Source organism: Sinocyclocheilus rhinocerous, unplaced genomic scaffold (assembly GCF_001515625.1).
Source record: "Sinocyclocheilus rhinocerous isolate Xijiao unplaced genomic scaffold, SAMN03320098_v1.1 scaffold1655, whole genome shotgun sequence".
NCBI lineage: Eukaryota > Metazoa > Chordata > Actinopteri > Cypriniformes > Cyprinidae > Sinocyclocheilus > Sinocyclocheilus rhinocerous.
The window spans coordinates 571,762-595,879 of record NW_015655597.1 but is presented as its reverse complement, the minus strand read 5'-3'; the positions used below and the strand labels follow the sequence as shown (position 1 = coordinate 595,879).

The following is a 24,118-nucleotide window of genomic DNA, read 5'->3' as shown; positions in this document are numbered from 1 at the left end:
TTGGAGTGATGAAAACCTTTAAGCTACTGTTTCCCCAGTTGTTAGTTGTTGTTTATTTCAGTTAAATTTATTTCATTTTAAACTAAATACACACAAAAATGATAATAAATAATCACCAAATAATAAATAATTCAACATCTATCTATCTATCTATCTATATTAATTTGTTTTAATTTAATTTCAGCTAAACTAAATTGATTTAATCATTTTATAGTTTTCATTAATGACTGACTGTTAATTACACACACACACACACACACACACAAACACAAACAAACAAACAAACAAAAGAAAAGAAAAGAAGGAATTAAAGAAGGCTGAATGTAGCATGTTTATGTGTAGGGCTCTATTTATGCTCCACTTTTGGGAAAAAGAAAAGAAAAGGACGCAGGGCAAAGTAGCGGCAAAGCATGAAGTATTAAATGCTTTTAAATTTAGGCCAGTGTTCTAAAAGCAAATGAGTGAATCATGCAGCACTGAGGTATTAAACAGAAACCTGATGCTGCAATGCCCAGGCAGCAGCTGCCATCAAAGCATTTGCCCGAATAGCTGTAAAACACTTTGACAGCGCTGTTGACTTTGTGGCTAGGTATATTTTGTTTTTAAGATGCCAGAGATCAACTAAAATAGAGGTGGCACCTGTTTCTTTGTAAAGGATGGCAAACGTTGAATTGATCCCATATGAGAGGCTTTGGGTGGCTTTTGCTTGTTGCCATTTTGGTAGAAGTCACACATCACATGGACCGTGCAGAGCAGGGGGACACAACTCTATTTTAGTCTCCCAATCACAGTGTCTTTGTCACAAGCATGTAAACTCCTAAAATAATAATCTGCTTATCCTTACAAGATGTGTTACCTGAGGATTCGTTGAGGCTGAAAGCGATTTGTACTTCAGGTTTATCTGCAGAGACTCGTCTAGTTGAGGTGATCATTTATTCCTAGAAAAAGAGCAGATCTGGATTAAATGGGTAGATGTAAACCTTATTTATACTTCAGATGTATGAGATCAGCAGCCTTTCAGGGGTCATGAAAAGGTTTCATCATGTGCCCAAAGTTGCATCAGGGATTACACAATTGGAGAAAAATCCCCCTCCAGCCAGCAAATGAGATCATACTTCTGTATTGGCTGCACAGAGTTTCTTAGTGTTGAAATGACTTATAAAATCATATTTGTGTGTATTTATAGTAATACTATATGTATACTTACTGTACTTTGTTTATTTTTTGTGACTGAACATTACAGAAGACGCAAGTCCAATGTTAGAGACACGAAAAAGGCTACAAATTGTTAAAAAGGCTATAAATTGTTGGCTACTGTAACTTCACTTTGTTAAAGCTAAAAGTGTAATTTGATATGTAATTTGTTACATATGTTTATATGAGACAATAAAACCCCTTACCTGACAATAGAAACGTATTTGCAGAAAACTGTCTATTAAAAATCTTAAAAGAGCCTCAAGAGTTGCTCAGCAAAAGACACAGAGCTGTAGAAACTCCATTGAGAATCCTGTAGATCTTCTTCCCTGTTTATACCGTAAAAAGTCACCGTAAACTAGTCGTAATCCTCGTAGTGTGCACTGAGAAGCCAAAAGCAGGTTCACAAACACAGCCAAAGTAATAGCTCTTCAGCAGGAGGCTGTCAGAGTGGCACTGTGATTCTGTGTGTGCCAGCCAGACTCCACAATTAAAGGGATCAGATGGCATGACTTTACACTAGAACAATGTCCATCTCTCCAATCAGCTTTGAGTCACCCATACATTCATAAGAACAACGCAAAGGTTTGATTTTTGTAGTAGTTTTGTACTTTCTTTACAAGATGGTTCAGGGTTGTGATTTGTAACGTTTTTTTTGTTACAAATCACTCTGATGATTATTATTTTGCAATAAAAGAAACCTAACACTGTAAGCATTCCGAGCTGTGACATCAAATTGATTGCAAAGGAAACACACAGAAAAGAAATTAAAATATAAATATATATTTAAAAATATAAATATAAAAATGAAATTGACATTTCTTTAAATTATTTTATTTATAATTAGAAATTGCTTTTCAATTAAAAGTATATTTAAACACACACACACACACACACACTGAATAATCAAATAAATATAAATTATTTTATTATTTAAAATAAAATAAAAATATAAATAATAGTTCTTTGATGAATTGCTTTGTTCCTCCTCTTTTGTAAGTCACTTTGGATAAAAGCATCGGCTAAATGCATAAATGTAAAAAATATATATAATAGAATACATTTATAAATTAATTTGGCATAAAACAATTTGATGATTAATTATTCAAAGTGATATGAGGAATTAACAATATACAGTATGAGGAATATTAAAATTATTTTATCATTTAAAATAAAATGACATTAAATAAAAAATTAAAATGAGAAATTAAAACGTTTATAAATGAAAACCATACTCAAAAATAAACAAACAAACAAATAAATAAATAAGTAAATAGACATTTTCTGTTATTGGGTGGGGATCAATCGACTCAATCGGCGCTCTACTCTCTCTCCTGTCTGGTTCAGCAATCCGTGTTTCTGCTCTCTGCAGCAACGCCTGTTCTTTCTTAGCTGCATGCTTCTCGTGCGCTGCAGCCTCATCCAGCATCAGTCTAATATCTCTGTTATCTGGCCAAAATGGCACTTCACGTCCCCAAAGCTCCGGGATTTGCTCAGATGTTAAAGGATGGTGCGAAGGTAGGGCTGTTGAAACAGTGTTTTGAGCATGCAGTGACTCTACATAGAGGTTTCTAGAACACGGGCCTCATCCCGTCCGACTAACGTACCGGTAAAAGCAGCACACACTTCAGCTGAAGAATAATATTTTGTACAAGGTCGTCATTACCATTAGGTCTTAATGAAATATCGAGGGATTGACAGTAATTGGGTTTGATTAGAAAGTAAGGTATGAATGAAGTTAGCATGTTAGCTGAAGACATGTGCCAGTGACAGACAGACGCCGCTCACACCTCCATCACTCATAGGTAATGTTAGGAAGGTAGTTGATTTTGGTAAGCTGTAGAATCACAACTATTTAAATGTACTGTTTTATTTAACGTCTATAAAAAATAACATGAATAATTTTACAATAAAGGATAGAGTTTCCCATAAAAGGGCAGTTCCCTGTTCGTAATCTCTGGATATTCGGTTTGTTGATATGTTGATCAGATCATTTAATTATAGGATTTAACCAAATAACACATTTGGCTTTCAAAGATTCATTTTTTACATTTCCAATTAATTCGCTTTTGTAACGGGTTAGCTTCTAAATATTAAGCATTTGAGATTTTTTTAAAAGTAGATATTCACATCCATAGCTCTGCCAAATGCAGATTTGATAAACATCATTATATCAGCAAATATCATAACTACTACTCATGGTTTCTTTTCATTACTATTATTTCTTTGTATAATAGTAATGATGGGTGATCCTGCATGATGTATATGCAAAATTGCCTCAGTTTCTTAGAGGAATATTATGCTATATATTATGGAAATGTCAACTTGAATGGCTGATCATTCACTAACCAGCCACAAATTTTTTATATTTTTTAATTATGAAATGACTTTTGTCTTATGGTTGCTATTTGTTTTCCACAATCAGCACTATTCGGGTCTTGAGGAGGCTGTTTTCAGGAACATCCAGGCATGCAAAGAACTGGCACATACCACAAGAACTGCATATGGACCAAATGGTGAGGCTTATTTGCTTGTTATGATGTATTAGACCTTTTTAGTGACATCACTGGACTTCATGTGATCATTTAATTCTGTACAGGTATGAACAAAATGGTCATCAACCACTTGGAGAAACTCTTTGTCACAAATGATGCTGCCACCATTCTCAGAGAGCTGGAGGTAGATATTAGTAATTGTGATTAAAAACATGAATTAATGCATATCATTTGGAAGAATATATGTCTCTTTTTATTTATTTATATTTGTATGTCTCTCTTTTTTTCTCTCTCTCTCTCTTTCCGTCCCTCAAGGTTCAGCACCCGGCAGCCAAAATGATCGTGATGGCATCCCACATGCAAGAGCAGGAAGTAGGCGATGGCACAAACTTTGTGCTTGTGTTTGCTGGTGCTCTGCTGGAGCTTGCAGAGGAGCTGCTGAGAATGGGCCTGTCTGTTTCAGAGGTCAGTAAACTACTGCACTAATGCAGTATGTCGCTGTCAGGAAAGAGGTTTGCATTGTTTGGTTCCCCATACTACAAACTATGTATTTGTTTAGCTCTTTTTATGTATCAGACCCGAATGCAATATGAGGGTTAAATAGTATGATTAATTCATGTTAAGTTGAGAACTACTATATAATTTATTTGCCTTATAAATTACGTATTTGCCTGAGCTGATGATCGTTAATTGTTTATCCCAGTTGATTGAGGGCTATGAGATGGCATGTAAGAAAGCTCTAGAGATTCTCCCCGATTGCGTCTGTTCGTCTGCGAAGAACCTGCATGATCTGGATGAGGCCACAGCCATGATCCGCTCAGCCGTCATGAGCAAACAGTACGGCAATGAGGACTTCCTGGCCAACCTTATCGCACAGGCCTGTGGTAAGGCATGATTGCTTCTGTGTACTCTGGGAAAATTCAGCTTGATTTTGTGATAATGTTTTATTTTAATCATTTTATATTGAATATTACTCCTTTTACAGTCTCTATCTTCCCCGAGTCTGGAAATTTCAATGTCGATAATGTCAGAGTGTGCAAAATTTTGGTAAGTATAAAGTGATCAATTTCGGCATTGCTTTAAACTAAATAAATGAGTGTCTGTGGGTCAGTTTCAGTTCATTTTTTTTGTCTTTGTAGGGCTGTGGACTGAACTCTTCTATGATGCTTCATGGGATGGTATTTAAGAAAGAGACTGAAGGAGACATTACATCAGTGAAAGACGCAAAGATAGCAGTGTTCTCCTGTCCGTTTGACTGCATGGTTACTGAAACAAAAGTAGGAAAATGCTCAGTGAATTGGATTAAATGTCTTTTTCTTGTGTATCTATGGGTTGACTTGAAATAGTATTTCCTTTGTGTGATGTTCAAAAAATGTGCGATGAATCATGTTCTCCTTTTGTTTTTTTGGGCTGTCTTCCTTAAGTATTTCTTTCTGATGTTTCGTAGGGAACAGTACTTATAAAGAACGCAGAGGAGCTCATGAATTTCAGTAAAGGAGAAGAGGACCTGATGGAGGCCCAGGTGAAGTCTATCGCTGATTCAGGGGCCAATGTGGTTGTGACTGGGGGCAAAGTTGCTGATATGGCCCTTCATTACGCCAACAAGTACAAGCTCATGTTGGTGAGGTGAGACAGAGGCAGATCCCTTTTTTTTTTTTTTTGCTGCTTTGTGGTGAATGATAAAGCATGTTGATGTATGTCCTCTTCCCACTCACTTCAGTATCACTTCATGTGTTAATAAAGACATGGGTGTATAGTATTTCTGTATATATATATATATTTATTATTATTATTATTATTATTATTATTTTGGGGTGAAATGTGGCACTCAATTACCAACATACTGTATGTAGATAAATGTCTTTGTGACTTTTTTTCTTGATTCTGTAGCTTAAGCAAACAGAGCTTTGTAAATATTGTTGTTCAGTCTGGCAGTGATGTATCCAGACAGCTCATGGCATCTCACTCCTTTTATTTGTAGATAAAGAGGATGGCACCATCTCTACTTTAGTAATTCGTGGGTCCACAGACAACCTGATGGATGACATTGAGCGTGCCATCGATGATGGAGTTAACACCTTTAAAGTCCTTGTCAGGGTGAGCTACTTTAAAACTCCACCCCAAAAAACACTTCTAATGAAAGTCTTTTAAATCATGACAAAATGTGACCCTAACAGTAACATTTCCCCACAGGACGCACGTCTTTGTCCAGGTGCTGGTGCCACTGATATTGAGCTGGCGAAACACATCACCTCCTATGGAGAAGTAAGCAAATCAATCTAATTTCATTTTGCTGTTGGCGCAACCTGAACAGTGTAAATAATTTGAACATGTCCTCTAAAGTCTTGCCCAGGCTTGGAGCAGTACGCCATCAAGAAGTACGCAGAGGCATTTGAAGTACTGCCTCGTGCTCTGGCAGAAAACTCTGGCATCAAGGGCAACGAGCTGATCTCCAAACTCTATGCCGCCCATCACGAGGGCAACAAGAACTTTGGCTTTGATATTGAGGTGAGGGGTCTGCAGCATAAGCTTGCTTTGCAAGGGCTCCAAGTGTAAGCAGCAAAGAGAAAAGAAGCTGTTTTTAATTTGGAGGCAGCAGACCTGATATAAATGGAAAGAAGGACCCTAAATCATGCATTTTAGGGTGTAATTGATGACTAAATATTTGTTTTAAACCATTCAGGGAGAGGGGCCTGCAGTGATTGACATGATGGAGGCCGGTATCCTCGATCCATACTTGGTCAAGCACTGGGGCATCAAATTGGCCACAAATGCAGCCATTACCGTCCTCCGTGTGGATCAGGTTAGCTCTTCACTTTACAATTATGTATTCAGTTTCTTATTCCGTCCATATTTAGTAGTTTAGGTGCTTTGCTAGCCTGCTTCTTTCTGTATTATAATGTGATGTGTATATGCCAGATCATTATGGCAAAGCCAGCAGGGGGACCAAAAGCCCCCAAACAGCAAGGACACTGGGACAAAGACGGTTGGGATGAGGAGCCAGACAAATTTGATACACATCATTAAGAAATCCAAAATAATTGCAAAGGTGCACAAAAGCACCACTGTTTGGAGTGCTTAACCACTGGAGTGAACTGGGTTGCATGAACACTGTGTGGAAATTCACCATGAATTTGTTGACGAAATGAGTCTAGCCTGTCGTTACATCACCGATAAAATAGTTATGCCGTTTAAATTGAGCTGAGAAGCATTAGTTAACCGTTTAAAGGGTTAGTTCACCCAAAAATGAAAATTTTATTAATTACTTCACCCTCGTGTTGTTCCAAACCCGTAAGACCTTCGTTCATCTTCGGAACACAATTTAAGATTATTTTTGATGAAATCTTAGGGCTCTCTGACCCTCCCATAGACAGCAAGGTAACTACCACATTCAAGGTCCAGAAAAGTACCAAGATGATCGACAAAGTAGTCCGTGTGACATCAGTGGTTCAACTGTAAAGTTACGAAGCTACGATAATACTTTTTTGCATGTTCCGAAGATGAACGAAGGTCTTACGGGTTTGGAACAACACAAGGGTGAGTAATTAATGACAGAATTTTCATTTTTGGGTGAACTAACCCTTTTAGTTTGCATTAAAAGTGTAAAGTGTCATCATTTACTCACCCTCAAGTTGTTCCAAACCTGATGGAGTTTTTTTCTTCTGTTGAACAAAAATATATTTTGAAGAATGTTTTGAACCAAACAGTAGCTGGTAGCCATTGACTTCCATAGAATGGAAAAAAAATACTATGGAAGTCGGCCTCTACCAGCAACTGTTTGGTTACCAACATTCTTCAAAATATCATCTTTTTGTTCAACAGAGGAAAGAAATTCATACAGGTTTGGATCAACATGAGGGTGAGTTAATGATGACACAATTTTCATTTTTGGTTGAACTATCCCTTTAACACATTGATAAATATTCATTCTGATGGTATTGATACTTTTTAATTCGAGGTAATGAGTATGATGGTTGTCTCCTAAACCTACTAAGATTAAGATCTAGTTTTCTTCACAAGCTCACTAACATTTCATTCTCTGTGACATTTTTTATGTCATCAGGGTTTTTGGCACAATTTACTTGCATGCCGCATGCATTAAAAGCACTTTTTCCTCACAGGATATTGCACTGCACACAACTGACTGTCTTTTACTCTGTAAGCGTCTGATAATGTGTGCTTCTCTCCCACAGATTATAATGGCCAAGCCGGCTGGTGGACCCAAAGCTCCTCAAGGAAAGAAGGACTGGGATGAGGATGAATGATGTCACTAACCTGTGTGTCTCCCTGTCACCGTCTTAACTTTTCAAGTGTTGTGTATTTAATATCTAGCCCCCATTCTTTTTGTGTTTTTAGAAGCCATCCACGTTAACAATGAGTGGCTCTGAGCTGTTATTCTGATCCCAATAAAGGCACTTGAGCTGTCAGCATCTTTGTCATTTATTTTAAATAATGCTTGGTGAACAACAAAATGCAGCGTAATTGTTACAGTTTGACATTCTTGATTGCGTATTAAACTTGCTTATTGAACTCGGAATTACAACATTTAGGCACACACTGTGACAGATTATCTCAAAGCCACTTTAAAGAATGGCTTTTATGGAATATAACTGCAATTTTCCTTCCAGAAAATCTGTGTAATTAGCTAAATTTGCAGCTATTATTTATGTAGTTACATCAACATGACAGTGTATTGTAGTGATGGGAATCCTTGCAGCAGTATTTTTCTGTAGATATTGGATTATCGTTGTGCTAAATTCATTCACCCCTTTTTTACCCAAAATGACATACTGAGATCAATGAAGTGTTGACAACCATTTTTTTCTTGCAGTAGTTTTAGTAATATTACAAAGAGAACATCCACATAAAGAGGATGTGTACTTTACACCATCGCCCTCTGCTGTTGTTTTAGGAGCTCCAATATCTACAGATTATTTGAATGAAAAATACATTTGTAAATCATGGGTGGTTAGTGTAGGTCGGATTACATAATATAATTATATATAAAATTTAATTAGTTTTATATCTTACATCAGATAGATATATTTGCTAGCTATTAATATTTTGTCTGTTTATTAACCAAGTCGAATTGTAGCAATGCATAAAATGTAATTTACGTTTTGTTTTATGACTGGTTATATTTTTTATTATTATGTATATATATATATATATAGAGAGAGAGAGAGAGAGAGGTGTATTTGTTAAATGTTACAGGGATGCCAATGTGTGTCTGTCTTTGTGTTAAATTATGCAAGATGAATGTCAAAAGAATGCGCACACTAATAGCAACGCATAGAAGGTAATTTACATTGTATTTTATGACATTGGTTTATATTTTAAAGCCAACGTCATTCGAAAACACCCTCCATCTACAAATAAATAAATATTTTGCTTTATTCTGAGACTGAGTCAATGTGAGGATTTTTATTCTTTCAGTAGCTGAATTATTAATATTAGAATTATTAAATTCTGATCAAATTAAATTATTAATGATTATATAATCTATAAATGAATCTATTTACTGTGGAAACAATAACTGGCAGTTACGGCAGGGTTGTTAATCCTCCTAATATACATTATCTGCCCTCCCCGGGAGCGCGCGTCAATCGGGAGCGCGCTTGTTGCAAGAAACAGTGGACGCACGCTCCCGCGGTGCGGTGCTGCTTAAACATGGCTGCTCTCAGCAAGTCCATACCGCATAGCTGCTATGAGATAGGACACACTTGGAGTTCCTCATGTACGACCTCCACCTTGCAGGTGACAGCCGGCGCTCTGGAGGTCTCCTTCAAGATATATGCTCCTCTGTATCTGGTGAGTGTTTCAGCGCGGATCTATCCGTTCATTCACCGGGGCAAGGGCGCAGTTAGCCTGGCAGCTACACCAGAGTCCTGCAGGACGATGCGAGGCCCGCCCCGTAATAGTTGCTAAGTTATTTGGAAATAAACATACAGGCGTGGGTCTCAACCCGTCATGTTTTACATTTACTAGCATTCAAAGTTAAAACAAAATGTCGTTAGACTGATGACACGGTCAGCTAAGCGATAGAGAGCTGCTGGTTGATAGTGATAAAACTGTCAAATGACACTGCGCAACTTTTTAAGCATTTTTGCTTTTTGTTTCGTTCTTTTGAATAATGTTGTGAATTAAAATTATGCGTGTCGCACTTAATTTGATGATAAACTGCCTAGACAGTAGGTCAGTGGTATTTGGGTGACAAACCATAGAGCGCTACCTACAGAAACCTATGTGTTGCTTGAGTTACAGCCAATGTCATTTTGTAACACAGAGAAAAACGAATGCACTGAGAGCTTGAGTAAAGTCAGAAATGGATTTCCCTAACATGCAATTGAATTTTTCTGAGTTCCAGATTGCAGCCATTTTAAGGAGGAGGAAAAAGGATTATTACAAGAAAAGGCTGCTTCCCGAGATCTTGCAATCCACGTCTTTCCTGACTGCAAATGGAGGCCTCTACATTGCGTTTTTCTGCATTCTCCGGTAATTTGAACAAAATTCTGCTAACGAGCAATTCTTGGAAACATTTGTCATCCCATGTGTGCAGCTGTTCGTACACGAGCAACCTTTGAATCCCTGTCCTTATCAGCCGCTTAAAGTCTACGTACATATCTGTCCAAATAGGATTGTAAAGACCTTTGACACATCAAATACATTATGCACAGGGATTTATGTCTGGCGTTCCGCATGACCGGTCCACTCACCTAATTTGTGAATGAATTATTTGGATTATGGATTATTTTATTCCCTTCTAAATGAGACCAATATTTAACCGTAATATTGTCCTCAGTTGAAAGCACGTCCATTAGCTTATAATTATAAATGACCAGCTAGCCTTTCCATTGTTTCCTCTCTTTTTCCTCTGTTACTCAGGAAGCTGTTGGGGCGTTTCTACTCCTGGTCAGCTGGGTTTGGGGCTGCACTGCCAGCCTCATACATCGCCATACTAATAGAGCGGAAAAGCAGGTTAGCCCTGACATTTCATCACAGATTTCCTTTGGCCTTTCTTTTATACAAATTTTATACAAATTATCCAAAGTTTAAACCAAATTTACACTAAACTTGCATATGGAAATGTACTCTAATGGAAAAGAGTTAAAGGTGCTGTATGTAAGTTTTTGACTCTACTAAAGCATAAAAATACCATAATATGTTTGCAGATATTTAAGAAACATGCTAAGTTAACATATTTGTTTATCTGAAAAACAATGCTACAGTCAGTTAATCTCCTTGGAAAATGTGCGTTCCGGGCCGGAGTGTCTGTCTCTGTTTTGGTTTGTGAAACCCGCCCACTGCCAGTTTACCGAATTGTATTTCGGCACCCCGGGTTGCCAGCTGGCGGGAAACACAGCGTATTTAATTTCAGTCATGGAAGCTGGCAAACGAAAGTGTTGGTGTCGTCAATCTGGCAACCTGCGTGTGTCAAGCCTGAGGAGGAGGGACCGGGTGAAAAAAAACCCTCCAATATTTTGAATTTGGACCGTAATACCTAGTTCAACCACTCTGTGTCAATCCTACATACAGCACCTTTAAGGCCCATTCACACCAAGAATGATAATTAGAACAATAACTATATTCACGTCCACACCAACAGAACGTTCTGTTTATTGTAGGCATGCGCTGCAGTTTTGTCATCTGCCACTTTTAATGTTCAAGCTCTTCAGTCGGGTAGATTCTGATTGGCTGTCAATGTTTATATCGTTCATCAGCTGAAAAAAAAACGCTCTGAATGTGATTTCTATTATGTTGTTCCTCTGTGTTGTCATTGTTATAGCTGCTGTGTGGACTTCACAATTAACATAGAATTAGAACAGTTGTTAAAATTGTATTGTTATAGTTTCCGTCCTTGCTGTGACTAGGCCTGTCGCGATAGTCAATATATCGACTTATCGCGCGATATATGGAACTGAGCGCGATAGTTTTTGGTGCCGCGATATATTGCGACTGATAATTTTTTATAATTAATTTTATAATTTTACATAAAAATGAATGTCACCAACTTTTTATTCTATCGCGCTGCCTCTGTTATCTCGTCTGCTCTCTGTGGCGGAGGCGGGGCTCAGGCAGCGTCTCCCCCCACACACACACACACACACACACACACACACACACACAGCGGACAGCATTCAAGCTGCGTGTCGCGTTCGGTTACGACAGTCAAAACGATGAAACTCTCTCCGAGAGCGCACAGTAAATTAAGTTTAAAACTGTTTAAAGAAAAGGCTCAATACACTACAGAGCAGATTTAATACATTACGCATCAGTAGCTCTTCTCTTTCTGCTTTGAACTTTTCTTCGTGGAGAGCTGCGCGCCGTGACTCCGTGTTGCTTCAAGCGCATCATTCTGCGCACGGGATACTTTTGCGCATGATAGGACAGAACAAGAAAATGGTGCAATATATCGCACAACAAAAAGTAGTTATCGTGACAGCCCTAGCTGTGACGCTTGCATACAGTGAACAAGTAGGCTAATAGTGCAAAATGATGTTGCAAAACCTCAATTAGTTATTATATAATTTGTCTGTCTTCTCATTCAGGAGAGGACTCCTAACAATTTACATGGCGAACCTGGTAAGACGATTCAGCATTGCTTCTTTTCAGTTCCGCTGCATTATTTCTTGACTGTTCTTTCATAGTTGCATGACCATTTCCTGGCAGTAGTCAGCATCACATCTGTTATCTGTCACTTGTGTTACTTTTTCTGGAAAGCTGTGATCAAAACCGTCTATTTCAAGGAAACCTCGGGTGATTTTGATCTAAAGTGCTCTGTGTCATTTCCAGGCAACGGAGACGATTTTCCGGATGGCTGTCACAAGGGGTCTTGTTAAGCCTATGAAACACGGAGAGGTACGTTTCAGTTTATGCTTGGGGTTAGGGTAAGGTATGTTTTTTTTTTTTTTTAAGAAATTAATACTTTTATTCTGCAAGGAGGCATTACATTGATAATAAGTAACAGTAAAGACATTTATAATGTTAAAAAAGGTTTCAATTTCAAATAAATGCTCTTCTTTTGAACTTTTCATTCATCAAAGAATCCTGAAAAAGTGTATCATGTTTTCAAAATATTAAGCAGCACAACTGTTTTCATAATATGTTTTAAATTGTAATAATATTTCATATGACTGTTTTTACTGTATTTTATATCAAATAAATGCACCTTTTTTGTGCATAAGAGACTTCTACGGTGGCCGAGAAGTGCAAAGCAAATCACATTCGTTGTGTTTTCTGACTTGTTAATTTGTTTTCGGATTTGTCGTTGTGTTTTCTTCTTTCGAAAACAAAAAAAATCATACTGAACCCAAACTAACGCTAGTGTATCTGGACCTTATTACATCATGCACTGAGATCATGTTTTCTGAATTGTTGTTGTGTTTTCTGAATTATGTTTTTTAGACTTGCATTTGCGTTTGTAATTTATTTTGTTTTCAGAATTGTGATTTGCTTTGCACTTCTCGGCCACCGTAGACTTCTTTCGAAAACAAAAAAAATCATACTGAACCCAAACTAACGCTACTGTATCTGGACCTTATTACATCATGCACTGAGATCATTTAGTGCTAATGATGCAACCCCACTTTACATACTTGCAAAAGCATTATTACTTTGAACTAACCTTGACCTGATCATAAAGTTTCATGTGATGTCTGTCTCATAATTTCCACTTTTTTTCCCCAGGTTCTTCTCTTCTGCTTGACTGCATCTCTCTACATGTTTTTCTTCAGGTCAGTTGGTAAGGTTACTGCCTCTCAATCCTGGTCCTGGAGGACGCCAGCCCTGGTTATCTTATTTCTTCAACACATCAAGTTCTCATTAGTAGTGGCGCTGTTTTTTAGACTTGCATTTGCGTTTGTAATTTATTTTGTTTTCAGAATTGTGATTTGCTTTGCACTTCTCGGCCACCGTAGACTTCTTTCGAAAACAAAAAAAATCATACTGAACCCAGACTAACGCTACTGTATCTGGACCTTATTACATCATGCACTGAGATCATTTAGTGCTAATGATGCAACCCCACTTTACATACTTGCAAAAGCATTATTACTTTGAACTAACCTTGACCTGATCATAAAGTTTCATGTGATGTCTGTCTCATAATTTCCACTTTTTTTCCCCAGGTTCTTCTCTTCTGCTTGACTGCATCTCTCTACATGTTTTTCTTCAGGTCAGTTGGTAAGGTTACTGCCTCTCAATCCTGGTCCTGGAGGACGCCAGCCCTGGTTATCTTATTTCTTCAACACATCAAGTTCTCATTAGTAGTGGCGCCTCCGAGACTTGCTGAGGTCCTCCAGGAGCAGAATTGAGAATTGAGAGACAGGCACACTCTTCAGAACAAATAAAAACCTAGTTGTTCAATTACAAACATTGACCCTTTTAACTTTCCAATTTCTGGTTTTATCTTCAGATGTAAAGATGGACTGAATGGCTTTGCATTCTCTGCCTTGAAGTAAGTTTATTTATTGATTTACATGAATTTACGTAGTTCTTAAATTCCCAAGGATTTGTCATTAATCCTAAGGCCCTAGGAAACACCCTGTTCAGAGCATAATCAACTGGTGTCAGACTGTTAAAGGAGATTATGTGTCTGGCTGCGGCAGATTTATAGTTGGCAAGGAGGAGATCCCAACACACCCTTGTCTGGCTGAGCACGTGTACGAACAGGGTTCGGAGAGAGACGCACAGCCACCAGACGAGAGACCGGAGCACACGCCTGCCTCCAGGGGGAGCTGCATCAGAGCGTTTACACGCAAACTCCTAGACTCTATGTGAGTGAGCGAACTATACCTATGAAACACACACACATACATATATATTTATATAAGACTATGGTATTTTTGACAGAAAATTTTATTCTATCCAAAACCACCAAAAATTCTTATAGAATTATACATGTTACGTTTTTATTTTTAGGACTTTCAAAGTATGAAAAATGTTAATAATAATAATTGTAACTATTAATTTTTATTAAATGTGTGAGAACAATGTTATTTTACACAGTAATAAATAAAATTTAAAAAAATCTCCACATATATTTGGGAGGAAATTATATACTAAACTACACAACACTTATTAAAAAGTTTAATCAAAGTTTAGGTTGATAGGATTTAAAAAAAAATGTTTTTGAAAGTAAAAACAGTAATATTGTGAAGTATTACTACAGTTTTAAATAAATGTTTTATTATATTTTGAAATGTAATTTATTTCTATGATGGCAAAGATGAATTTTCAGCATCATTACTCTACTCTGCAGTGTCCTTCAGAAATCCTTCTAATATGCTGATTTGCTGCTCAAGAAACATTTCTTATTATCAGTGCTAAAAACAATTGTGCTTCTTAATATTTTTGTGGAAACGGTGATAGTTTTTCAGGATTTTTTGATTAATAGTGTTCAAAAGAATAGCATTTATTCGAAATAGAAATCATTTGTCATATTATAAATGTCTTTAGTGTCACTTTAATTTCAATGTAATCTATATAAAGTTTCCTTGCTGAGTAAAAGTATTAATTTCTTTAAAAGAATTATGACCCCAAATGTATACAACAATAGTAGGTAAAAATGGTGTTTGACTTTCATTTGACACTTGGAGTTAATTTACAGTCCTGCTTGTTTAACATTCAGCTTCATTTTCATGCACGAATGTTCCCCTGCCTCATAACACATTGTTTGCATTCATTATGTGTGTGTTGTCCCCTTTAGATGCAAACATGGACCCAGGCATAGATGTTGCAAACACTATCAAGACAACTGCATCTCCTACTGTGTTAAAGTAAGAGTCTGAGACCTCCTAACCTGCTGTCTTTCAAACCACTCATCTGTTTGTTCTGAGCGTTTGTGTTTGAATGGGAGAGAGACAGAATGTGTGTGCATAAACGTGTTGCGTGTATCTGGGTTAAAGGCTCTGTCGATATAGCAGTGCCCTTTGCTCACTAACAGACAGTTGATGTGAAGTTGTGAGATGTTTTCTGGAGAGCAGCTTCTGAGATGCTTTGTTTGTGGCTTTGTGTTTTTGAAGGGTTTCATCCGAATGTTCAGCGTGGGTTACCTCATTCAATGCTGTTTGAAGGTTCCATCAGCATTCAGACAGGCCTTTACAAAACCCTCTCGACTGCTCTGGCTGCTCTACAACAAAGAAAATTTCCAGCTAGGAGCTTTCTTGGGATCGTTTGTCAGTATATACAAGGTACTAAATCTCCACTAAGATCCAGTGCTGTTTTTTTCTACGAGATAGCAAGTTCCTCTGAAGCTTTTAGGGGGTTTTGTTTTCTTCACCTTTCTCAGTAACATTTTTTTCAGTTGTGAAATTTCTCTCTCCATCTCACTTCCATTTTATGAAAAAGGGCACAAGCTGTTTACTGAGATGGATGCGTAACCTGGACGACGAGCTCCATGCTCTCATAGCAGGTAAAGAGTGTTTTGAACTCTTTTCCCTTTGCACAGCCATTAGAGGTTCTCAAATCACCGTTTTCTACATTTATCTTTTCAGGTTTTCTTGCTGGCACCTCAATGTTCTTTTACAAGAGCACCTCCATCTCCATGTACCTCTTCTCCAAACTGGTGGAGGTAATGATTCTCTGGCTTTGTAGTGATTTCAAATGAGTAGGGCTTGCTTCTCAATGATTTCTCTGGTGTCTCAGAGAATTGTGAATCGACCAAATTTAAAGAGTTCCCCAAAAATGTAAATTCTTTAATCAGTACTTATCATAATTTCTTCATCCAATAACACTAGACCTGTGAAGATGCAAAACTGACAAAAAGCAGAATGAATGTATTTATATAAAACAAATTAGAAGTTTAAAACAAGGATTTGTAAAGAAAAATGTCGGAGGATTTCGATATAATCCAAGAGGAGACTGGTTTTCCTTTGCTAAACAAAGGAAACTTTGCTTCCTTTGTGCCTATAAACAAAACTTGGTTCTCATGAGACAAGCATATTCTCCCTCATTCACTGCTATTATAAAGCTCGGAAGAGCCAGGACATTTTTTAATATAACTCTTGATTGTATTTGTCTGAAAGAAGAAAGTCATATACACCTAGGATGGCTTGAGGGTGAGTAAATCATGGTGTAATTTTCATTTTTGGGTGAACTATCCCTTTAAATATGATTTACTTAAATGTTATAACCAGGTTTAATCCTTTATTAGTATTGAAGCTGTATTTTGACTACCTCAAAGCTATATAATAGGTTCCTTTAAAAAAAATTTTTTAGAAATGCTTTAAAGATTGTCAATTCCTTTAAAAAATTTATTTATAGATATCTTTTGTGGTCAGTAAATTATCATAAAAGCCTTATATATTAAATATGATTCATAAACATGCATGAGAAAAACATTTTTTTATACTCCTATAAAGGTTCAATAAATATTCTGATTTCAAAAAGATTTTCTATACTGGTTGCAATATAAAATGTATATACATAATATATGTGTATGTATAGTCTACTAATAATCTATTGACTGTCTTTTTAGACGATGTATTTCAAAGGGATCGAGGCAGGCAGGTTTCCGTACTTCCCTCACGCTGACACCGTAATCTATGCTATCTCCACTGCCATCTGTTTTCAAGCGGTAAGTTTAAAATGTTTTTAAAATCTACCAAACTAAAAGCATCTTCTGCATACCAAGGACACTTTAACACCAAGGGAAAATACAAACCACATTAAAATGCAGAAGCCGTTTGTGCCAGTGTGACTTATTGATGACTCGGTCATGAACTGATTGAGGATCAAGCCACGTGTGTTTTTAATTTAACGAAAGACGGCACAAGCACACTTTAAAAGCCAAACAAAAATAAGTTTGTCAGGTTTTAAATAACAAGGAATAGTTTTGCTGTGCAAAATTAAGACATGAACATGCTAGAAACATGCTCCTAGTTGAATGATTTTGTTTAATATGTCCTGGGTGGATCTTATCAGGCGGTTATGGAAGTGCAAAATCTGAGACCATCGTACTGGAAGTTTCTACTGCGGTTGACGAAGGGCAGGTGTGTATTAGTGGAAAATATTATTAATATGTCTCATTATGCATATGAATCCTTAAACACATCAAGTTATTGATTTCTCTGTCCAGGTTTGCTCTGATGAACAGAAAAGTGCTTGATGTTTTTGGGACCGAGGCTTCCAAACACTTTGGTGACTTCACGCCTAAACTTGACCCCAGATACGTGCTGTGTCCCATCGACATGGACGTGCAGCTAGGTTGACAGGCCCGTGGGTATCTGCGAAATGTCTTCCCATAGACCAACAATGACACAAAGGCACGAAAAGCTCTTGCACACGATCTCTCTCCTATATTCTCTCGCCCTGGCGCTCTATGTCATTAAATGTGAAGTGAAAGTGTGAAGTGCGTATATGTTTACGTTGATGTAGATCTGAAACATTTTGCAATGTAATTACCGCAGGCAAGATGTGACCTATGTACTGTACACACAATATCAGCATCGGTTTGTCTGAAGATGATCTGATGTTCATAGGATAATGATTGCTTATTGGATTTTCAAGGACAGAATGACAGCAGGAATGTGTTCATGCTAACTCAGCTATTACTGGACTGCTTGGAATCTGACCTGCGATCTCTGTGTTTCATAGTCCGCAGCATTAACTAATCAGCTTTGAGACTATAAAATGTTTAAAATATTTTTTAAATACAATGTTTTTAGGTAGGAAAGTACAGAGACAGATTTTTACAGCACAGTCGGGCACCTCAGAAGGATATGCTGGATTATTTTTGGTCATTGTCATTTTAAATCCTACCAAAAATGATCAAATCAGTAATGAACTGTCTGCCATAGTCAGGATATGCGGGTTAAGCCATGTAAAAGGACCTTACTGACATCAGGGTTGTGTATGATCTCTTCTTTGTCTTTAGTGTGCTCTGCGTTCTTGTTCAGATAGGAATATATTGAGACCTTCTCATAAGTACAGGTTTTTATGGAAAGTTATTAGTACAGAATTTAACATTTATTACCCACCTATTATTGCAGATTTAATAGTCACAGATATTCTTTCAGGAGAGAAAAGCAGATTAAACTCATCTTAATGGACTTTCACCTTCACTTTCAGTAGGAGAGCTTTTTATTTCATTATCAATAACAATATAAAGTAAAATCTGACAATATAATCGAAGTGTTGCTGTGTATTTGAAATGTAATTTATGTAAAAAGAAAGAAATCCTTATGTCTTCGATGTTTGTATAAAAGCAAAAGCTTTATATTAAACACATTCTGAAGAAATAAGGTTCTAAGAGTGTTTTATTTAATTACATCTCTCATTACGACAATCTAATTGTGACCCTTTTTTAAATTTAATTTAATAACTAAACTTTTTATAATGCCATTTTCTTGTACAACATTTTGTCCCTCCTAAATTTTGTTTTGGATTGAATTGAGTTTGACACAGATGCTATTTAGAAGAGTGATACATTGCAAATGTAACTGATTTGTGTAAATGTCCACTGGAGGGCGATGTTATACTGTTTAAATCGCAGTTCATCCACCATTTCAATCCATCAGTGCTCTAAATAGTTTACAAGCAATAAGTGTGCTTATTTCCATATAAACAGAGCTTAAAATAGCAGTATTTTTACTACTTGTAGTATACCTGCATTTGTGTTCCGTTTAAATGCTTAATACCGAATCTTTGTTTATATGCATCCAAAAATAGACTTTTTAAAACGTGTATTTTAATCGCATCTTAATGTATGGCCTTAGAGGATAATATTCTGTAAGTGTCCACCGAGGAGAGGCTTTTCTCATTGTTGCCCTTCGTATTCAGTTCACATGATCCTGACGCGGCACAAACTGTCCGCGAAATGGTTACAAATGGCTTTGTCTTGTCCTCTCACTTTCTCATTGTCTTCGTCTACAGAGAAGCCTTTGTGTGAAATGTTTCTCAGACTTTACCTTTCTGTCCAGTCTCCGTCCCTCGGAGAGATATAGACTCGCAGTCCTGAGAGGATCTGCTCATGCCTGCGTACAAGGGAGTGAACGAATGATTCATTCGAACTGGCAGAGAAGTGAAATCTCAGAGCCGCCCCAAAAAGATACTTGACCTCCAAAGTACATTTATTCGTTTGCCAGACTTTCAAACTCGCTGTGCATTTAAAGAGCATATTTTTTTCAGTATGTGTTTTGGAATCGAACCCATGACCTTGACGTTGCTGACGTCATCAGCTGAGTTAGGTATAGAAATAAAATTGCATACTTTGAGAAACGAATTCCATTTCTAGCTCCGTTGGAAAAGCTCTAGCTGATGATGGAAAAGGAGTAGAATTAAATGTGAGATGCTTTTAAGACGGCCCTTGCCGCTTCTCCAAGGAGAAATATTCATTTGATATCTGAGAACTCGTGATGATTATTGTTTTTTTAACCGCAGAAACAGCTGGTGAGGACAGACTTCATCTGAAGGACAGATATCCAGATATCCTTTTGTTGTTGATGTTGTTATAAGTTAAATTAATTAAATAAAACATTTAACTGAGTAAGGGAATACAGAAAAAGAAAGAAAATTATATTTTAAAATACGAAAGTGAATGTGTGCAGAATTTAACGGAAAATGCTTCTTGTCTTATTCAGTTATAGCCTACCTGAATAACGCAAATTATCCTATATTTTCCATTCAAAACGGCAAAATTTGACAAAATGTCCAGTAGTTTGCATCACAGGATATTACTGCTTGTCGTTTTACACTTCTATCATAAAACAGTTGTCAAATATGAGCTACTTTCATCTTTCCTCACAAGCGTCGTGCTGGATTCATAATCGGCTTCTGCGAACACTAAAGCCCGCCATCTTTGATTTGCTTGGCCATCCCAGTCATTTTTACATTGATGAGTGCTGTTAGACATCTGAGACAGAGTAGCCTAAACATTTAACTTTTAAAACGTTGTCGTGAACAACAAACAGAGCATCAATATCAAATATAATGAGTGACAATTTGCCCATTTCTAATTATTGAGGACTCATCCCCCTAAATGTCTTTTGTGGTCTAATTTCATCTAATGGGAAAACCGTATTTAATTGTGCCAGTATTTTTACAATGACCTTCAGCTTATATCACATGGTAGATGTAGCAAACTTTCTCTTGATCCACATCCTTCATGCTGAGATTTCCCACAGGGCCTTTAAAAATAACCGGTTGATCTAGAAGTTTCAGTGAGCACTTTTCAGGTGCTGGCCAATCAATCATTTTCAGCTGTCTCCATGGCAACTGAATCTCATCAAACAGTGTGAAGTACCTCCGAGGATGAGAGTGTGAATATGTGCGGCCAGAGTGTGTATTTATTGAAAATCATACTGTACGTGCAGCAGCTGAGCATTACTCAAAATGTGCAGAAGCTGCAACATTTCACCTTACAAGGTTACTAGGAGGGCTGCAAACTCTCTTTGTCTCAGTTCCCGTGTTGTCTCTCTTCTTCACACTTGTCTGGGACCTGATCCAGACGAATCGAACCCAGGTGCAATGTCAAGCTGTCATGTTTGTTAGAAACCGGCGAGAGGTGTATGTGTGTGTGGTTAGCCTCAGATGCACACCTAATCATGGCATGTCCTTTCTTGCCTCTGCCTCCAGGTTGTCAGGATCCATGGCAGAATGAGGCCACACAAACGCTCTGATCAAAGTGATGCCGTTATGTCTGCTTACTGCTTACCGTATTGATGTCGGTGAAGTCGTCTTGTGTCGTCGCTAGACTTTGGATTGATTTGGCTTGAGAATATTTCACCAGCTATTACTGTTGCAGAAATCCATATTGAGTGGGCTGACTGACCTGCAGGGATTTTAATATATGGTCCACCACACAAAATCTATAATAAAATCTAATCTACTTAAGCCTATTTTAACACATTTATTATATGAGACCAGAGATGTTAATGAGTCTGGCAGGTATCGAGTGAGGAATACTCCAGGCAGACTGTTGAGAAGATTAATACTACTCACCGCATTCATTAACTCCTAATCCCTTGCTCATCTAAAGTCTGTTTTTTTTTTAAAGTAATGGAACATTTTGCATTGCAGCTTATTTGATTTTAAAATCAAACACGGAGGAAAGCCAGCGTTATTATACAGTAGCCCCTAGAAGTATTTGGACATTAATATGTATATATATTTATATATAATTTAAAATAAGCAATCCAAATGACATTTACTTTAAACAAAGTCAAAATCTGCTAAGAGACAACAGAGAGTGAACGCAAGAATAACAAGAGAGGAAAAAACTAAAATAGTATGGCAGGCAATTATGGGCCGTTCACACAGAAAGCATTTTTGATTTCCATTACGCTGCTTTTCCATTGATTTTCTGTGTAAACATGTGCCAGATGATGGGTGCTTAAGTTAAAAGTTGTTCAACTTTCAAAATGTGTCTCTAGAGCTTGTATTTTTTTTTATTCCACAAACCTGCGCCTCACATTTTTAAACATAAAAACATGTTCTGCTCTGAGTCTCATTCAGACTCAAAACAGCAACTTCTTCAGTAAAGGATGCATTTGTTCAAGGAAGTTCAACCAATGAAATGCTGCTTCAAAACCCATACTTGAATGTAATTGGCTCCTGCTAGAGTCCGTAATTGAAGGCAAGAAATCAGTCACACACTTAAAAAAGGAAGTGACCTCAGTGTGAGTGAGTGATTTGTTCACTTAAAATATTTGTTCAAAAACACAGATTCTTGATTTGTTCAGAAATACAGCATATGTGTACATCTCCCAATTCCGTTTTCCTGCTTCTGCCATGGAATAAAAAAAGCTTAATTTTGATTTTTAAGCAATTGTTCAAGGAATTGAGAGTTTATAACTCATAATCTTGAGTTTATATCTGATAATTTTTTTGACCATTTTCCAGTTTAAAAACACTTTTAGCTTTTAGTTTTAGTATCTCTTATGAGACTGTAAACGTTTTCACTTTATGAGAAAAATATTGTGAACGAATCAAAAGCCAAACATTTTCAATCACTGCTCACCTCATCACTACTAAATATTCAAGCACCCCGCCGTAGCTCGTTCATCTCAGAGACTTCCAAATTCATTCTTTCTCTCTTTTAATTACACTCTCTTCCTATTAGACATGTCTGGAGGGCAAGGCCCAAGAGTGCCAAACAGAACAGAACGGGACACATTATGTCCTCTCTCATTCACTGGTGTTCTGTCTAATTACAGGAAAGAGCTGATTACTACACCTCTGCTCTATATGCAGAATCCACTAAACCTAAACTGCAGACAGTTCTTGTTTCTCTCATAATCGTTTGGATGCACACTGAGGCAAGACATTTTAGCTGTCTTTTGATCCCTCAGCTACCTAAACAGAGTTAAACATTACACATTACCGCTGTATGGACCCCATAAACCTGCGACATAACCATAAAATCTAGGACAGAATGTCACCCCCACTGACTTTGTCTGGAGCCATGGAGTGGATAAAGAGGCCAAGGCAGACAGGAATGAGCTTATTGGAGCCAGTGAGTCACTAGAGCAGCCAATATAGAGCATTATCTCTGGCCATGACACTGCCCTTGTGTTTTGTGGAAAAAGCTGGTCTTTTCTTGGTCACTTGGGTCTGACTGTAGTCTCACTGTCTCTGTCACAATCATGGGCTCTAGGTTGGTTTTGCTTCAGGACCTGGATTTTACACTGGACATTAAATGGTGGCAACTGAGTACAAAAATTGTTTACCACACAAAATTTAACAAAAAATATCCTTACAATCAAACATTACATTAATTTATATAGGTCCACAAATATGGGCCTTTTAATTAACCATGCATTATGTAAAAACAAAGCAAAAGCTACTGTATCATAGCCTGTGCAAATCGATGGGATATTTGTTGATGTGGCTTCATTTTTGGTCAAAAAAATGTAAATATGATTATATATAAAATAAATAATAATATAATAAAAATACAATCAATATACAATTTTTATTTTGTTTTGAATTTCCAGGCAGTGTTATATTAGTTTTATTAATGCTATGGCATTTATTAATATTTTGAATTTTATTTTATTTTTATTTTTCAGTGTTCTTATTGATTTTATTTTGTTTGTATTTTTTAATTTTTATATTTAGCTTTAAAGGGGTCATATGACTTCTAAAAAGAACATTATGTTGTGTATTTGGTGTAATGCAATGTGTTTATGCGGTTTAAGGTTCAAAAAACACTTTATTTTCCACATAATGTACATTATAGTTGCTCCTCTATGCCCCGCCTTTCTGAAACGCGTCGATAAACAACAAGTGCTACTCTACACTGCTCAAAACTCGCATTTGAATAATCAGTGCAAATTCTTTAAATATAAAAAACGTACTTACAGGCTGTGAGTCAGAAGCGCCAGACTGTCCTTGCAAAGTTGGAACTGAAACACTTTATAGAAAAAAAGACTCTCACAGGAAACAGTCCTCATCCTCCACAAAATGCGCTGCACACATCTGAATATTTG

At 37.0% G+C, this 24,118-nt stretch overlaps 2 protein-coding genes and 1 long non-coding RNA gene across 4 annotated transcripts in view; 2 read left to right on the top strand and 1 right to left on the bottom strand.

The window, feature by feature from the left end:
- Nucleotides 1-1,646, bottom strand: part of LOC107718800 (uncharacterized) — a 10,161-nt gene extending 8,515 nt beyond the window's left edge. The window contains exons 1-2 of the long non-coding RNA XR_001637449.1: nucleotides 1,401-1,646; nucleotides 857-938 (exon numbers count right to left, since the gene is read on the bottom strand). This is a non-coding gene — a long non-coding RNA (uncharacterized LOC107718800). The remainder of the gene's footprint in view (nucleotides 1-856; nucleotides 939-1,400) is intronic.
- Nucleotides 1,647-2,537: 891 nt separating this feature from the next.
- Nucleotides 2,538-8,226, top strand: LOC107718774 (T-complex protein 1 subunit theta-like). The gene is made up of 14 exons (XM_016526002.1): nucleotides 2,538-2,712; nucleotides 3,620-3,710; nucleotides 3,794-3,873; nucleotides 4,005-4,154; nucleotides 4,393-4,573; nucleotides 4,675-4,736; nucleotides 4,829-4,966; nucleotides 5,137-5,315; nucleotides 5,580-5,584; nucleotides 5,671-5,786; nucleotides 5,883-5,954; nucleotides 6,033-6,197; nucleotides 6,373-6,492; nucleotides 7,883-8,226. Exons 1-14 carry the CDS (start codon nucleotides 2,653-2,655, stop codon nucleotides 7,952-7,954), a joined length of 1,491 nt encoding a protein of 496 aa, XP_016381488.1. The 5' UTR covers nucleotides 2,538-2,652; the 3' UTR covers nucleotides 7,955-8,226.
- A 1,076-nt stretch (nucleotides 8,227-9,302) lies between these two features.
- On the top strand, nucleotides 9,303-18,325 carry LOC107718730 (transmembrane protein 135-like). 2 transcript variants are annotated; one of them, XM_016525937.1, is made up of 15 exons: nucleotides 9,303-9,500; nucleotides 10,057-10,184; nucleotides 10,575-10,667; nucleotides 12,239-12,272; nucleotides 12,483-12,548; nucleotides 13,817-13,863; nucleotides 14,104-14,145; nucleotides 14,297-14,464; nucleotides 15,397-15,466; nucleotides 15,713-15,880; nucleotides 16,038-16,101; nucleotides 16,184-16,260; nucleotides 17,167-17,265; nucleotides 17,613-17,680; nucleotides 17,767-18,325. In XM_016525937.1, exons 1-15 carry the CDS (start codon nucleotides 9,360-9,362, stop codon nucleotides 17,897-17,899), a joined length of 1,398 nt encoding a protein of 465 aa, XP_016381423.1. In that variant the 5' UTR covers nucleotides 9,303-9,359; the 3' UTR covers nucleotides 17,900-18,325. The 2 variants fall into 2 exon arrangements, with proteins under 2 accessions (XP_016381423.1, XP_016381422.1); XM_016525936.1 differs by lacking the exon at nucleotides 13,817-13,863 and adding an exon at nucleotides 13,377-13,423.
- The last annotated feature ends 5,793 nt before the right edge of the window (nucleotides 18,326-24,118 follow it).